The sequence below is a fragment of the Helianthus annuus genome, chromosome 4 (assembly GCF_002127325.2).
Source record: "Helianthus annuus cultivar XRQ/B chromosome 4, HanXRQr2.0-SUNRISE, whole genome shotgun sequence".
Taxonomy (NCBI): domain Eukaryota; kingdom Viridiplantae; phylum Streptophyta; class Magnoliopsida; order Asterales; family Asteraceae; genus Helianthus; species Helianthus annuus.
The window spans coordinates 78,625,499-78,641,108 of record NC_035436.2 but is presented as its reverse complement, the minus strand read 5'-3'; the positions used below and the strand labels follow the sequence as shown (position 1 = coordinate 78,641,108).

Here is a 15,610-nt window from a genome sequence, read left to right as displayed (position 1 = left end):
TGTGTGTTTGAGTAAATCTTCAAGTGGTAGAAAAGTGGGTTTTACCTACAAGTGGTTAATCAAGGTCATTAAATTGGACTTGATTTAACTTTCATTCAAATGTTTGAGAAAACAAAGTGATGAATGAATCCCCAAGCCTACAAGTGGTAAAATCAACACAACTTATTTTCCGGAAAAACCATTTTGATTAAAACAAACTTAAGTGTTTTGAAATCATAATGGGAAAATAGTTTGTTGTAAGGGGGAGTTCTGATTGTTTATGCCAAATGGATGGCGAATTGAAGTAATTCACAACAGTTGTCATTTTATTGTATAGTTTGTTTTTCAAATTTTCTCAGAAAATCAAAATTGGAACATATTTTGATTTTAGGGGGAGTAAAAGTTTTAGAAAATTTCGAAAAATTTGAAAAATCAAAAAACACGATAAAATCCAGAAAAAGCCAAAAACATTGAAAAATTCAAAAATGAGTTTTGTTGTGAAAAAGAGGAAATGATAGTACATCAATGGACTATCACAGCATGCTAAAGATTTGAAAAGCCAAAAATGTGTTAAATGATCTCACTGTGGATATGTCAGTAGGTTTTTACACATTTAGTAGATTGTTTTCGAGATATAAACTTAAAAATCAAACTTGCTTATCTCGTGGGGAACATCTCTCGGATATATAGGTAACCCCTGAAATCTTGTTTGAAAGATTCTATTTCTGACATACTAGGTCTTTGTGCGTGGTGATATCTGGGGTATTATACCAGGATTTCTGATTTTGCGGGAGCAATAGCCTAGTCCTTGTATAATACTTTGCATAGCTTTAATCATAAAGCCAGCCCTCAGCATAAAAAATGATGAAGCATTGAAAAATGCTAATCATGTGCTGTTGAATAAAAGATCCCCAAACGGGACACACCTAAAGTCGAGCCCTCATCTCTTTGTCTGAACGGAAGTTCTAACCTGAGCTCTCACGATCTCGCATTTACCCGTTTACAGATATCATTAGTGTACATTCACCTGTAAGACTGAATATAGAAGTCTGGATACGGGAGTATATTCTGAGGTGGGACACGCGAATAAGTTTAAGTGACTTAAAACACTAAATTCGTATCTCAAAACAGTTGAACTTTGTATAAAAATTTAAAAAAGGGATCAGTATACTGACAATCTACGTGAATCGTTTAGAACTTAAAATGTTTAAAGCTTAACGGTGTTGATGATTTGTCTCAAAACTGATATGATCCTCTCATACAAACTCACAAAAATATTGTCTGTAAATATTTCGTTTCTGCATTTAATTAAAATCTAAAATCAAAAAGATTTTTAGTGTGTTTTAGCATAAATTTTGAAAAATCTAAAAAGATTTTTGATAACTAATAGTGGAGGGCTGTTTTTCAAAATTCCAAGTGCTGAACATGATGAACGGGTTTGGGAAAGAGTGAGTGAAAAAGTTATTCTTACAAGTGGTCATCAAAGATTAAATCATATTTGAATGATTCCTGCAAAGTGGTTTCTGAATTTGCAAAAGTTTAAATTTATGAAACTTATGTTTGTGGTAGAGAATGTGTAGGAATGAAAGTAGGGAAGTGTCAGGTTGTGAATTCCAGACTGCGATCCCAGCTTATTGAAAGGGGGAGTCTGAAGACAGTCAAGATGGAGTGGTTAGAGCCAGTGTTTGATCCTGGAACTGTATCCATGCAACCGGCTGATGCTGAAAAACTTAAGGAATCAAGAGACATGATCAAGAGAATTAGAAAACTCGAGTGCTAGGTTGCGATTCTGATCCTGCGGAAAGAAGAAGAGAAAGAGATTGATTGAGGATGCTTACAATGGAGAATCTTTGGAGAATGTGTGAAAACTGATAAAGGCTGAAGGTTTGACAACCGAAGACTCGACACTGAAGACTTCGTCAACATCCAAGGGGGAGTCTGTTGGTGCATACGTCTGTCGACTTCGTCTTGTATTGTATTGTATTGTATTAGATAGATCAGGGCACGGAAAACGAGAAAAGTGCATTTGTGGGTATTTCGCACGAAATGACACATAAGTCATTTCGTACGAAATCAAATGGTCATTTCGCACAAAATAGTGATTTCGTGTGAAACTGATTTCGCTTGAACCATTTCGTGCGAAACCAGCTTTCGCTTGAACGGTTTCGTGCGAAACCACCATGCCTATAAATACCTGATGTGCCTTGTCATTTGGAACGATTCTGATTCCGGTAGCGAAGCTCTGCCGAAGTGTCTACAGCATTGTAATCGATTTGATATCAATAGAAAGACAGTTTAAAGTGATTTCTTGTGCAATTCAGCTGAAATAACACTGATACATCTGTATCCGCCTTTTATATTGGTGAAGATCTCTTCTGATCGACTCGTTTGGGTCTGAAAACGATCCTACAAGTGTTATATTTGGGTTTTCTATACATTGTGTTATAGGTTCTAGTCATTGTGTTTATTATGCTATCGATTGTGTTTTAATCTGTTGTCCATTGTGTTTTTTGTTTTGTTGCACATTGTGTTTTAATCCGTTGTTCATTGTGTTTTAGTCTGTTGTCAATTGTGTTTTAGTCTGCTGTCTATTGTGTCTTTTATCTGCTGTCATCAATTGTGTTTTTATTTGGATACTCATTGTGTTTAGTCTGCTATCCATTGTGTCTTTTATCTGTTGTCATTGATTGTGTTTTTGGTCTACTTTCCATTGTGTTTTTAGTTTGATACTCATTGTGTTGTATGTTATGTACATTGTGTAATACGCAACTGGGTTTTTGATTTTTTTTCCTAAATATAACAATATGGTACTCATATTAAAGATAAAAAGATGCTAGATTTTATGATATATTTTTTTAAAAACAAATGCCGTATAAAAAAATTATGGACGTTTAAAAAATATGGGGAAATAGCATGTGACTTGCATGTACATAATATTTTTATTCTCTTTGACAAAATTACTCTTTTCACTTGATTTCTTTAAAAGCATTTATCACTCTATAGTTGCTTTTTACACTATAGTGACTTTTAGAGTTCTTTATAGAATAACTCAGCAAATAAAACTTTGTTCTTAGTTTTCTAGATCTCCTTATTCTACTCGTTGCTTTTATATTTATATAATAGGATTAGGATCAAATACAAAGGATTCTAATTGTAAGAAGTGTAAAAAGGATTTATAGAGTGACAAGTGTCCAATAACCTAAAAAAACCCACTACACAAAAAAATCCCACTATAAAAAAAAACCTTAAACATCCACCACCACCAAAAACCTAAACCCCCCCCCCCCCCACATCACCCACCCTAAAAAAAAAAAAAAAATTTTGCCGAGGGGGTGGGGAGTGGGGGTTTAGGTTTTTGGGTGGGGGTGGGGGTTTAGTTTTTTTTAGATTTTTTTTAGGTTTTTGGGGTGTGTGTGTGGGGGGGGGGGGGGGAGGTTTAGGTTTTTTTAGGTTTTTGGGGAGTGGGGTGGGGGGGGGGTTAGGTTTTTTTTAGGTTTTTGGGGGGTGGGGGGGTTTAGGTTGTTTGAGGGTTTTTTGGTGAGGTATAGTTTTTTTTTTTTTTTTTTGCCGGGGGGGGGGGTGGTTAGGTTTTTGGGTGGTGGTGGGGTGGGGTGGGGTGGGGGTTGGTGTTTAGGTTTTTGATGGTGATGTAGTGGGTTTAGTTTTAGGTTATTGGACACTTGTCACTCTATAAATTTTTCTTACACTTCTTACAATTAGAAGCCTTTGTAGAATAACTTGACCCTTATATAATAATCTAGTTGGATCTATTAACTTAATGCATAAAAATGACCAATAACCACGTTAACCAAAGAGTGCTATTTTCTACACCCCTCCTAATTACTTTTTACGCCCCTCTCCTCTCACATACTTACAGGTGGGGGTCCGCATGGGACTAGCAGTTTTCCTCTCATAAGGGGGGGTATAATCAGGAGGAAGGGGGATGTGTTTAGAATCATCCTAACCAAAACATCTTTCTATGTAACCATAAAAGTCGAACCAATTTAGCTTCGTTTCATAACTAACCCGAAGTTCCGAACCTATCCATAACCTAAACGATCCCAAAAACAATGGTTTAACAGGTAAAAACCCAACCCAAGACACCATTAAGATCAACGAAATGCGAAATTGCTAATGGATCAATTCGCAATAGATACTACCCACTCAAAATCGTGTGGGTTTTGCTTGCGATAAACATAACCCCACAATTTTTTCGAGCATCATCGATTTTCATTATCTCCATTTCTAGGGTTTCAACTTTCAACATGACCAGATCCAGATCCGGTCAACCTCCAGATCTTAAAAAGTAAGTTTTCAGTCTCGTTCGATTACATCCTCTCGAATCTCGATATTTGTTCTTTTCAGTTACTAACTAATATTTCGATTTGATTACAGGTATATGGACAAGCAATTGCGAAGTAAGTTTTCTCTTATTTCAATCCACGTAATTGTTGGATATAATGTTTTATATGGTTGTAGATTGTACTTGTACGTGATTAAATCAAGTTTCTCGTTAGGTCTTTCTGTTTAGGATATTACTTTGTATACAACAACAACAGCCATACCCGGCATAATCCCACCTATAGCGAAGCTATTGATAGGGTCTGGGGAGGGTAGGTTGTAGGCACGCCTTACCTCTATCATCCCAGAGGATAGAGGGGCTGCTTCCAGCGAGACCCCCGGCTCCAAAAACCATAACCAAGAGATAAGCTTCTAAAAAAACATATATAAGCACGCCACTACTACAAAAGATAGAAATAAAAATAATAATAAACACATAAATAAGTAAGTGCTTGTTAGTAAAACTACGACACCGAGTATAGGTGAAAACCTATATATAAAAACCAGGCCAAAAACCATAATACCTGCCATGTAGATGTGCTTGTTATATATATTATATATAAAACTATATCACACCTCATAGAAACTGAAAAAAATAAACTCATAAGACAAGAACCTAAGCCAAAAACCAGGCCAAACTCCTAAAAATCTTTAACCTTAATTCTACGTTTCCATCCACGAAGTTCTGTCCTCGACCATGTCCTCAAAGAGGTGCAAATCTTGCCTAATCCGCTCATCCCACGTCATTTAGGATATTACTTTGTATAATGACTCTAAATGCTTATACTTAGATTTTTGTGAGTGCACATGTTGTAGTTTTGTGTATTGAGGGTTAGTAATAGAGTTACTTGACATCATGTAATCACATAGGAGAGGAATGTTTTAGAATTGAGTGATTTGGTTGTCAAGTTAAAGATGTTAGGAACATAGTTGCTGAAGGCGCAAGGCCCAAAGGGCGATCTTTGGGCCTCAGCAACGCGCTTAAAAAGTGAGGGCCTTTTTAGGCAAGGTGTATAGTATAAGAATACAATATTTAGGGTTTTAGACATGTTTTAGGCTTTGTTAGGGATATTTCAGGTTGATTCCAGGCTTGTTTTAGGTTGGTATAATTGTTTCAGACCTGCTCAGACGATTTTTGGCCAGAATTTCGTCTAAATAGGCCTGAAAAAGGGCCTGATAGCCTGAAAGTTGGGCTTTTGAAGCGAAGTGAGAAGGCTGCATTGGGCCTAGGTGTACGCCTGGGTGAGCCTTGACAAATGACAACAGAGGATATATTGAATGGATCGTTTTTGTATTTTAAGATCTGCAGTCCTTTAGAAAAAAAACACATTTCAGTACCAATATTATATGTTTACACAAAGATTTGTTTTCTAGTTTTGCATATCTGGAATTGGGACAACAAAGATAGTTGATACTCATGTCAACTATCGTAAGTAAAAGCAATAGCTATGTTCCCAGACTAGTCTAAACAGGCTTTATGATGATTTATTTGAGGTTAAAAAGCTTATAAAAATGATATGATCATCTATGGAGGGTTAACAGGTCATTCTTAGCACTGGTCGTAGTGGATTCTTGCTCTATTTTTTCTACCAAAACTAGTGAACTTGTTAGTGTGTTACTTATGATTGCTAAGACTTGCTACCAAGGTAGTTAAAGATGCTCAACTAGGCGTTGAGGCGAGGCAATATTATGAAAGTTATGAGGCGGTGGACTTTTAGATTATCAATCTTATGTATGTTTTATATTTACTTTTATAACAAGATTAGGCCTATGAATGAACCGGATTTGTTATAACTTGAACCGAACAAATGAACGATGACAAATAACAGGCACCTTTTTTTGTTTATGTTTGTTTGTTAAGAAAAAGAATGTGTTTGTTTATCTTTGTTTGATGATATTACAAATGAACGTTAATGAACAAACATAAGCAAATGTAATAGATTGTAAATAAACAAAAGTTAATGATGAAAATGAATGTGTTCTAATGCTTGTTTTTAAAATTTGATTGGGTTGATGCATGATGGGCCAATTAGTATTACAATTGTTTAACAAAACGGCTTAGGCGTGCGCCTCGAGGCGAGGCGCCCAAAAAACGAGTAGCGGATTATTTTATACATGCGCCTTATAGGGCTGAGGCGCTAAGAAAAGCTGCGCCTCAGGGGATTTTGATGTTTGTTTTTTACTTTTTGTGTCAATTTCAAACATTTTATGTCTTTTTTATGTGTTTTTGATGAATCTGATGATGAAAATAGTTGGTACTTTCTTTTTTTAAAAGATATATAATTTTTATATTCATTTTTACTTCCGCCTCAAGGCATACGCCTCGTGAGGCGAAGGGAAAACACCGGCACAACACAATTCCGTACTTTTAAACCTTGAGTATTACTAATAAATAATTTCAAATGAGCGAACACCAACGAACATACAAGACATGTGCTTGTTTTCATTTGTTTAACTTAAAGAACATATATTTTTATTCATGTTTGTTTGTTTATTAATTAGATAATTGTTTATGTACATAATATTGAGTCGTATAGAGGTATATAATAGGGTTTTGGGATGTGTTGTATAACAAGCAATAAAACCTTTACTCTCACATCCAGAGTGTTTGCTGCCAAAGCATCAGTATCTAAATAGTTGACTTTTCCACTCTGTGACATCAAACACTTTCCTAGTCATCTACCTATATTGATGGCCGTCAATCATTTGGTTTGGATGACTTCATACCAGTGATTTTTTATCCAATAAGTCTCGGCATCCTGTGAGAAATGAAGCAAGCTAGTGAGATTACTCGCGCTACGCTGCGGGATTTCGTTCGATATCTATTCTGGTTCAATATAACAACCAACCGAAAGAAAGAAACTCAAAAGAATATTGACAAATTTTTTACATCTATCGAAAACCATAAAAATAAATTTAAATCGGACAACGAGATGGTATGATTTTAAATTAATTGAAAATGAAAACTTAAAGGTTATCTTAAATATAACTTCAATAAAAAAGGAACACAAAACTAAAACACTAAACATAAAGAAAAGTATAAAAATAGAAATAATAAAGTCTAGAAAAAAAAATCAAGAAAGAAAAAAAAGGACATAAAAATAATCATAGAAACGTGTTATATTTGAGTTAACATATTCTGAAAAAAAAAAATACATCGAAAGGTAAACCAACTTGAATTTATACCGAGACGTGCACTAAAATAAGCACGTAAGAAAATTGTTACGGCGATGTCAAAACGTAAAATGACTCGAATTTATACAGTCTAATGAAAACGTATTATATTTTATTCAACTCGTTTCCGAACAAAATTTACATCAAAACGTAGAGAAATTGAAAACGTAAACAAAAATAAGCGCGAAAGTGTAGTATATTTGACCCGACTCATTTTCCAAAAAATTATGTTAAAATATATACTAACTGAAAACGTACATACTTATACGGATGTGAACATATTATACTTGACCCAACTCATTTCCGTGAAAAATTTACATCTAAACGCAAAATAACGCAAATCAATTTTAATTTATACCAACACGTAAATAAAAATAAACACGTAAAACTTGATTACAAAGTTTTTATAAAGTTAAAGGGCTGTAAGTGTCAACGCTGAAAGTTAAGAAGTAAAAAAATAAAAAAACTATAAATAAAAAGCAAAAGAAAAAAGATAAAAGAAATCACAAAAGTATAAAAGAATACAAAAAAAATTAAATGCAACAAATACCTGCCATGTAGATGGCAACCACTGTTCAAGCAATAAAATTAAAAACGAAACAAGCAAAAGGCTAAAAAAGTCGAAAAGGGAAAAAAATAAAACTATAAAAACAAAAAAAAAGGTAAAAACAAAATGGCAAAAAAGTAAAAAAAGCAAAAACATAAATAAAGATTAAAACACTGTTCATGCGTTTTGATAAATGTAATAAAGTTAATGTGTTACTCTGATTTAGAGGTGCAATATGGTGTCAGTGGATAACAGTAGGATCAAACGGGCTGGGTTAGGTTCGGACAAAAAAAAAATGAATTGTTTAGGAGGTTGTTAGTGTTTGAGTGTACTTTCGACAACTCTTGGTTTGTTTCCGTTGATTTAAATTTTCCGTCTTAAGTCTTCTGACCCTTTAGAGACGAAGCGGATTATCTTAATGGGATGAAACTGTCACTATGGTGTCTGTGTGCTCAATTGTAGTATTTTTACTAATTATCTCAAACTGGTCAACTTTTTTAATTTAATCTTGCATTCCAGTCAAGCTGAACGCAAATCAGACAGTGGTTGGGACACTTCGTGGTTTTGATCAGTTCATGAACCTCGTCATCGACAACACAGTGGAAGTGAACGGTGAAGAGAAAAATGACCAGGAGACTGTGTGGTTGACTTTTGTTGACCGCATAGAGTGTGCGACTTGACTGTTTTTACATTATTACCCTCAGAATTGTATGTGAAATTACCTTTGTGCCCTCGCACACTTGAGGGCTGGTCGAACACTCCCAAAATGGACCGCACACTCCTTGTTTTTGGGCCTGTTCCACTGTTTTGGGCCTGTATTGAAACATGATGGACCTGAATCTGTTTTATTATAATTTCAAGTGGTTTTATAAACAGAATGTTATTAAAAAGATATGTTTTTGAATTGATATTATTTTCAAACATTCCAATTTAGTTTGACCAAAGTTTACGGTCAAACTCGGGAATCTCGGGTTTCAATATGTGTTTATTACTTCTAACCTGATCCGTTTGGTGCAGAAACTGGAAAAACAGCTGCAGATCCTCATGTCCCTACTTGGGAAAAGACTATGAATGTGGCATGCTATTTGACGGACCCTCCAAAAGGATTCGAATCTTACAAGTCACTTATTGTTGGATTAAACTCATGCAGATTAGCTCACGCTTTTCGAGAAAATCCGATTATACGCGAGGATTGGATAAAAGATTTTTGGAATAATGCATCGGCAAAGAAAGGAGACACAGTAATCAAGTCAAAAGTTCAAAACAAAGTGGTTTCAATTTCCGAGCAAGATATTCGTGAAGTATTGCTTTTTGGGGATGCTGCTAATGATCCAGTTGATTACACGAAGGAGAAAGTTATGGACGTTTTGAGCAAGATGAGTTACGAGGGATCGTATCCTCCCACGACTAAGAAGTTGTTGCACCCTTACTGGAGATTTCTTGCTCATGTTTACTTAGTGTGCATCAGTGGAAACAAAAGTGGCATAGATACATTGACGATTAGGCAGACTTCGGGGATGGTGTCATTAGTAGAGGGATGGAAGTTCAACTACTCCAGATGTGTTTTCGATGATATGATGGCGAACGTCAAAACTTTAAATGAGAAGTATTGGTTCAAGTTTCCCAGATTTCTTCAGATGGTTCTGGAAACCAAGTATCCTAAGCTGCAGGCTACAGTGAAAATCTACGATACTAAGATAATGAACCACATGGTCTTCTCGATGTTGAATCAGAAGTCAAGAGAGAATGTGAAAGTTAAGTATGAGAACAAGAAGCCGTTAATCAAGTTTGGGGTGTTTTCTGAGATTACTGAAGAGGTACCTGCACCAGTGAATGCAACAGTGGTTGACGAACATGATGTTGTGATAATACAAGCCCCTCCTGGGTCGAATGAGCCTGTTGAGAATGTTGATTTCACTGGGGTTGAAAGTGAAGAAGATGAAACTGATGACAGAATGATAGATGATGCTGAAGTGAGTGAGAACGTAGGTGAAAGAGAAGCAGAGGTTAATACTGGGAGCCTCACAGCAGAAACTCAAAATGTTGAAGAGCCAGTCAGTGTGAACCCTCCTCATACTGAACCGGTTGCAATTAGTACTGCTGAAACCGAAGATGCTGATGAAGATCCTATGGCTGATCTTCCTCCTAGGAAACGAAGTAGAAAAGATCCTAGGATCAGTCGTGAGGATAATTCTGAAACAAGAACGACAACAGAATCAACCTTGCCCGTTACTTCTGCACGACCACCAATTCATTACACACCATCACCTCTTAGCCCTGCAATCATTGATTTTATACAAAATGAAAGAGTTGCGATGTTCATACCAGCTCCTAAGCCTGGTGAAGGTTCGAGCAACAGTCCATCGGATGCAGATGTAGTTAGAGCTGCTGAACTATTGCAAGCTGTTGCTAGGGAAGTTGAAGCGGCAGCTAGGCCTATTCAAGAAGAAACACATGAAGCCTCAAGCAGTTCTGATAGCGATGATCTGTTTGAAGAAAATGAAACCACTATTCTGATGCGAAGAATCACTGTTCTTGAAGAAGATAAAATCTTTAAAGATGCTCAGATTGCTAGTTTGATGGAAGAGGTCGTTGTTAAGAATCAGAAAATTCATGAGCTTGAAACGAATCTGGGAGCTCTCACAACCATAGTGATGGATATGAAGCAGAAGCTTGAAGGAAAATTTCTGAAGGAGTTTGCTGATCCTCCTAAGGAAACTACTACTAAGGAGAGAGCCAAAGAACAGAAAGAACACGACGAGGCTATGGATCGTTACATTGACAATCCTCCTCGTACAGCAAATCAGAAATTGAAGAAAAAGATGGTGGTTATGAGGAATGTGGGTGTTAAGAGGGATCTGCAGTTTGGTGATAAACCAGATAGGTATGTGATTACAACTGAAAAGGATAAGCATGGAAACAGGTCTAGCATTCTGAGCTGGTCTTACAATGACGAGATGGAAATGTTCATAGTAAAGAGAAAAAGTGGAGCCGTAGAATACTATGATCATTCTGATGCGTTTAATTCCTGGACAGCGGTAGACCTGAGAGAGTTGAGCAATGCAACCTTTCATAATCAAACTGTAAATCCAAACTGCAAAATTAGATGGAATTTTTTTAACAAGCTACAGCAACATGCTAGAGTTAACTTTAAAGATATGAAGTTAGCTCAATCTATAGTTCAAGAAGATGAAGAGGTTGTGGATCCTGCTACAGGCAAGCCTTACAAGACTGTGAAGTGGCCAGCTACAAAGCAAACTAAGACTGTGCTACTAAAAGAGCTTCCTGACAATAGTCTGAAAGACTTGCAGTTTTGGATGTATGACCCTATTATAGGTCAGGCTGTAATTGTTTGTGATAATGCTGAGTACAGGTTTTTGGATACAAGAGACTTGATGTGCTTTGGTGAGAATGACATTAAGCTCTTGGCGAAAACTCGGATCCAAAGCGACCCTCAATATGAAGTCTGTGCTAAAAGTTGGACGGGTGCTGTAGCTCAGATTATGGGGTTCAAGTTGTGGTCAGGACAACGTACGAGAGTCGAGACTCAACTATTCGGTCCATACGTTGGAAGAAGGTTGCCTGATTTGCCTGAGCTGCAGTGGAAACAGAAGAAACAAACAAAGAAACGCAAGTAAAGACGAAGCTACCAAGACAACATAAACCTAGGGGGATATTGTAAAGCCATAAACTAGTTTAGGTTTACGTTTGTCTTGGGTTACTTGTTTTGTTTGGGTTCAATTACAATAGTGGGCTTGTTTGGTGGTTTAATGGTCGAATGGGTATGGGCTTGGCCCAATGTATTAGGTCATCCTATGTATCTATAAATAGGGTGTTCCTTATCAAGTTAACCTAATACCTTTTCCAATACTAATCTATACTTTATATAAAATGGCAAATGCCACTGACATAAGAAAAGCTGATGTGACAACCATCCAAACTAGCCAACAATACATTTCTTATGTCATTACTGAATCATAAAATACATTTAAAATACATTTAATCTATATAAATTTCAAAACTCTACCCACATTTAAAATTCAAAACTTCTGCCACATTCAAAATTTAAAATTCTGGCTCCACATATATATCATACAGGCTTAACATTCAAAATTCAAGCCACACTTTCAATCCAGAGCTCCCATGGAGTTATCTAACCCTAAATATCTACAACTATACCAGGTAAGTTTTAATACACTCTCTCTCTCTCTCTCTCTCTTCAAATCCACCATTCAATCTATAGCAATTTCGTATCAAATCTCTATTTTCACCTCCAAAAAGCGTCAATAATAACAATAACCGATGCTAGGGCTTTCGTACGGAGAGCTTTTCCTTCTCATCGGAGCCACAACGGCTCTCATAGGTACACAGGACATGATATTGTTTATTATTTGAGCGAATTGTGTTTTGATTTGAACATTTTATTGACTATTTGTTGACCTAGGGTTTGGTACAAAATCAAGCAAAAACAGATGAGAAGTGTTGTAAGTATCAGTTGTAACAAAACAAGACACATTATGTTATCTTCAGGGAGCGTACGGAGTCTAGGCAAGCATCATCACCATTAACCGCCGTGACGTCAGGCAACGAATTCGCAGACCGGCGATATCGATCATTCGCTATCTTCTTCCGGTTCTGCAAACTCGAGCAACTGATCTAGGGTTTTCCGGTGCATGTAGCACGCCGATACGGCCACAAATGAGGCTCCGACGAGTGTCGCCATGGCTAGATGCAAGGTGTATGCGTCCATTTTGTATAGATTCGTATAATGGTGGTGAATGAAACAGGGGGTCTAGTCTGTGTAAAGTGTAAACCCTACTGATGAATTGAACAGAGGGTTTGTATGAGAGGGGATGAATGTGGGGTATTTATATTAGAAAAAATACCCCACAAAGTCAACTTCAGGTTTGTTTATTATCGTTCGTGAGTTTTTATAATTTTTTAGTTCTGTTAAATATATATCGCTATATTGTTTGGATAGTTCTTGGGATTATTATTATTGTTGCTCGATTTGTTCATCTTAGGGTTTGCTAGGATTTGAAAGTTCAAATTTGAACGAATATGTTTGTAGAATGAATGATGCTGATGATTATAAACATTGCAGGTGAAGGCTAAATTGAAAGTTACTATTACTGTTAGAGGTGAAGGCTAAATTGAAAAGTTGTCAACCTGAGTTATAATAATTTAGTTTTTCGGTTAAATAATAGTGTTTTTTGTTTGATGTCAATTTGTTCATGGTTGTCAGGGAGATGCAGTCACAAAGCTCAATAAGGAGAAGATACTTTAGGCGGGCTTAGCGTAGGCTTGCAATGGTAATGTACTGTTAAAGTTTTCGATACGTTTTCGATTTTTGGCTTAGTTTATCAACATGTCTTGATGGTGGGTTTTGGTTTGTGGTGTTTAGCAATGGCATCCGGATAAGTGGACAACGAATCCGGAGTTTTTGGGGAATGCTAAGCGGAAGTTTCAGCAGATTCAAGTGGCGTATTCTGGTAAGTGTTGGGGTAAAACATATGTTAGAAAATTTACTTTTTGGGCCATTTTTCTTTTTACTCTTTTAAACAGGTTTTGTTATGGATTAATGAAGTTATATATAAGTTGTTAATAAATCAGTAAATCCAGTTTATAATGTCTGTTTGTGGGTTCTGCTTTAGTGTAGCGTGACTGCAAAATGAGTTACTTGTACATCATCTAGGATTTCCTTGTAAGAGAGATTGGTGCATTAAGTTTCAAGGTTGTAGTTTTAACTGCTTGATGACGTATAGGAGGATGCAATATTTTTCTTTAGGTAAAGCTGGATGAGGAAAACAGATAGAATTAAAATTATTATGCTGACATATAGGAAGTTACTGGTGTGGATGATTAGTTCGATAGGGCAAGGATGATGATGATGATGGTGAGGAATTAGACTTGGTGTAAATGACGTGTGACGATTTCTATCCTTTTCACATGTGAATGTGACTAAATAAAAGATGCACCGTTTTTCGTTAATTTCATTCGAATGTTGTACATGGACGACACATTCAATCCTGCTTAAAGGCTACTTTCAAGTTTTCGAAACCTTTGCCTTACACTATTTCCAATTTAGACCAGAATATGAATTAAATTTTTGCTTCCAATGTTTTTTTTAGAAGTGATAAAAAATGTAAAATGTATGTTGGCGATGATGTTTGCTGGTCTTTTTCATATACTTTATAATAATAACTGTCGGTGCCGTTTTAGGTTGTGGTCATGTTTGAGGTGCGAGTTGACCAAATAGGATAAATTCAACCCGAACTGGACAAGACATAATTTACTTACCGTGTAAAGATGTTGGACCCAAACACACATTACTGCACCGCTAGCTCAAGCATGATCCAAGTTTGGGCTGGCAAAACAAGCGGGATGGATAATGGGTCAAACCAGGTTCAGTTCAGAATGTGCCAATTTCAAAACGGTTTGATTTGTTTGGGTCAAAACTGGTCAATTTAAATGAAAATTTATCATATTGTTGATTTATTCATGAAGATCGACGATAGAAACCAGCTGAGGATGAACAGCAGCCAAAACAAAAAATCCTGCAGCAGCAACAACAACAGGTTCATATGATCAAGTCAAACAAGATCCAAAAGGAGCATTTGAAGAAACTAGCAGCAGTTAAGTTATTAACAAAGATCGTATCACTGATCATCAACATACATCTCTAAAGCAACCGGTTCTAAAATCGGTCGAACAGTAGCTGTAGGGAAAAATCGTAACTTGATCAAAAAGAAAATAGATCTGCTTCTCCCAGGTCAGGTCACCTCACTTGAAATATTTAACATTTAATGTTTTATTTCCATTTATATTTTCAAAGAAATGTAAACCCACTGGTTTTGTTTGTTTATATTGATCACAGATCATTTCAACTTCAAGGAATGCCAACGAAACGGTTTAGACCAGAGTACCCAAGAGTTTTGCAAAGAATGCCTTCTTCAGCAAGATACCCCAAGAACGTTTGGAACTTTCCTTAACAAATCTCCTTCTTGGTACAAATTTTCCAACAGTATTAATGGATTCTTAACAACAACAAACTGCCTTACCATGATCGGTAGTTAAATACCTGTATGTGAATGAAATTCTCCGGACCAAGCCAAGACCTTTTGCTTTTGATTATTTAAGGCATGCTTCCCAACGTAAATCCTTTTTTTTTTTGGTTCAATTCTTTTTTTTTATTTAAGAAAATGGATTTTAGTTGAATACAAGAGAGTAGGCAAGACCTGGAATCCTTTACACAAGCTTAATTAATATTAGTTAGAACTTGAATTACAAATTGTGATTTAAAACGATTTTAGGTTCGACGAATTGCTAATGAGAAACAATGATTACAGTTCTCATTTCTCGAAACAGAAGCAGAAGAAGAATCATAAAGAAATTAAATTAAATATGTTAATAATGATTTAAGTTCTCGAAGGAGTAATACAAATCTAGATAGAATTCTCAAATCAATTCAAAAAGGTTTAGGAGCATGTTTTTAACAAGATTCCGGTTTTAAAAAACTAAACGGGTTGTTTCTTTAACTAAAATACGTTTCTAAAACAATATAACGCG

The 15,610-nt window shown here is 36.1% G+C and overlaps 1 protein-coding gene across 11 annotated transcripts; it reads left to right on the top strand.

Annotated features, from left to right (window-relative positions):
• Nucleotides 1–3,987: 3,987 nt before the first annotated feature.
• On the top strand, nucleotides 3,988–15,200 carry LOC110871979. 11 transcript variants are annotated; one of them, XM_035988967.1, is made up of 10 exons: nucleotides 3,988–4,285; nucleotides 4,375–4,397; nucleotides 8,561–8,653; nucleotides 9,059–12,404; nucleotides 12,486–12,946; nucleotides 13,146–13,182; nucleotides 13,287–13,353; nucleotides 13,446–13,533; nucleotides 14,264–14,813; nucleotides 14,919–15,200. In XM_035988967.1, exons 1-4 carry the CDS (start codon nucleotides 4,245–4,247, stop codon nucleotides 11,677–11,679), a joined length of 2,778 nt encoding a protein of 925 aa, XP_035844860.1. In that variant the 5' UTR covers nucleotides 3,988–4,244; the 3' UTR covers nucleotides 11,680–12,404; nucleotides 12,486–12,946; nucleotides 13,146–13,182; nucleotides 13,287–13,353; nucleotides 13,446–13,533; nucleotides 14,264–14,813; nucleotides 14,919–15,200. The 11 variants fall into 11 exon arrangements, with proteins under 11 accessions (XP_035844860.1, XP_035844863.1, XP_035844857.1 ...); XM_035988970.1 differs by having other exon boundaries at nucleotides 13,146–13,201; XM_035988964.1 differs by having other exon boundaries at nucleotides 9,059–12,223; nucleotides 12,351–12,404; nucleotides 12,486–13,353.
• Nucleotides 15,201–15,610: the final 410 nt, after the last annotated feature.

Bases quoted from the DNA above. Each gene is read 5' to 3' on its own strand.
- LOC110871979 (XM_035988964.1), top strand. From the start codon at position 4,245: ATGACCAGATCCAGATCCGGTCAACCTCCAGATCTTAAAAA. The intron at 4,286-4,374 runs GTAAGTTTTCAG...ATTTGATTACAG, and splicing joins CAACCTCCAGATCTTAAAAA to GTATATGGACAAGCAATTGC. The intron at 4,398-8,560 runs GTAAGTTTTCTC...CTTGCATTCCAG, and splicing joins TATGGACAAGCAATTGCGAA to TCAAGCTGAACGCAAATCAG.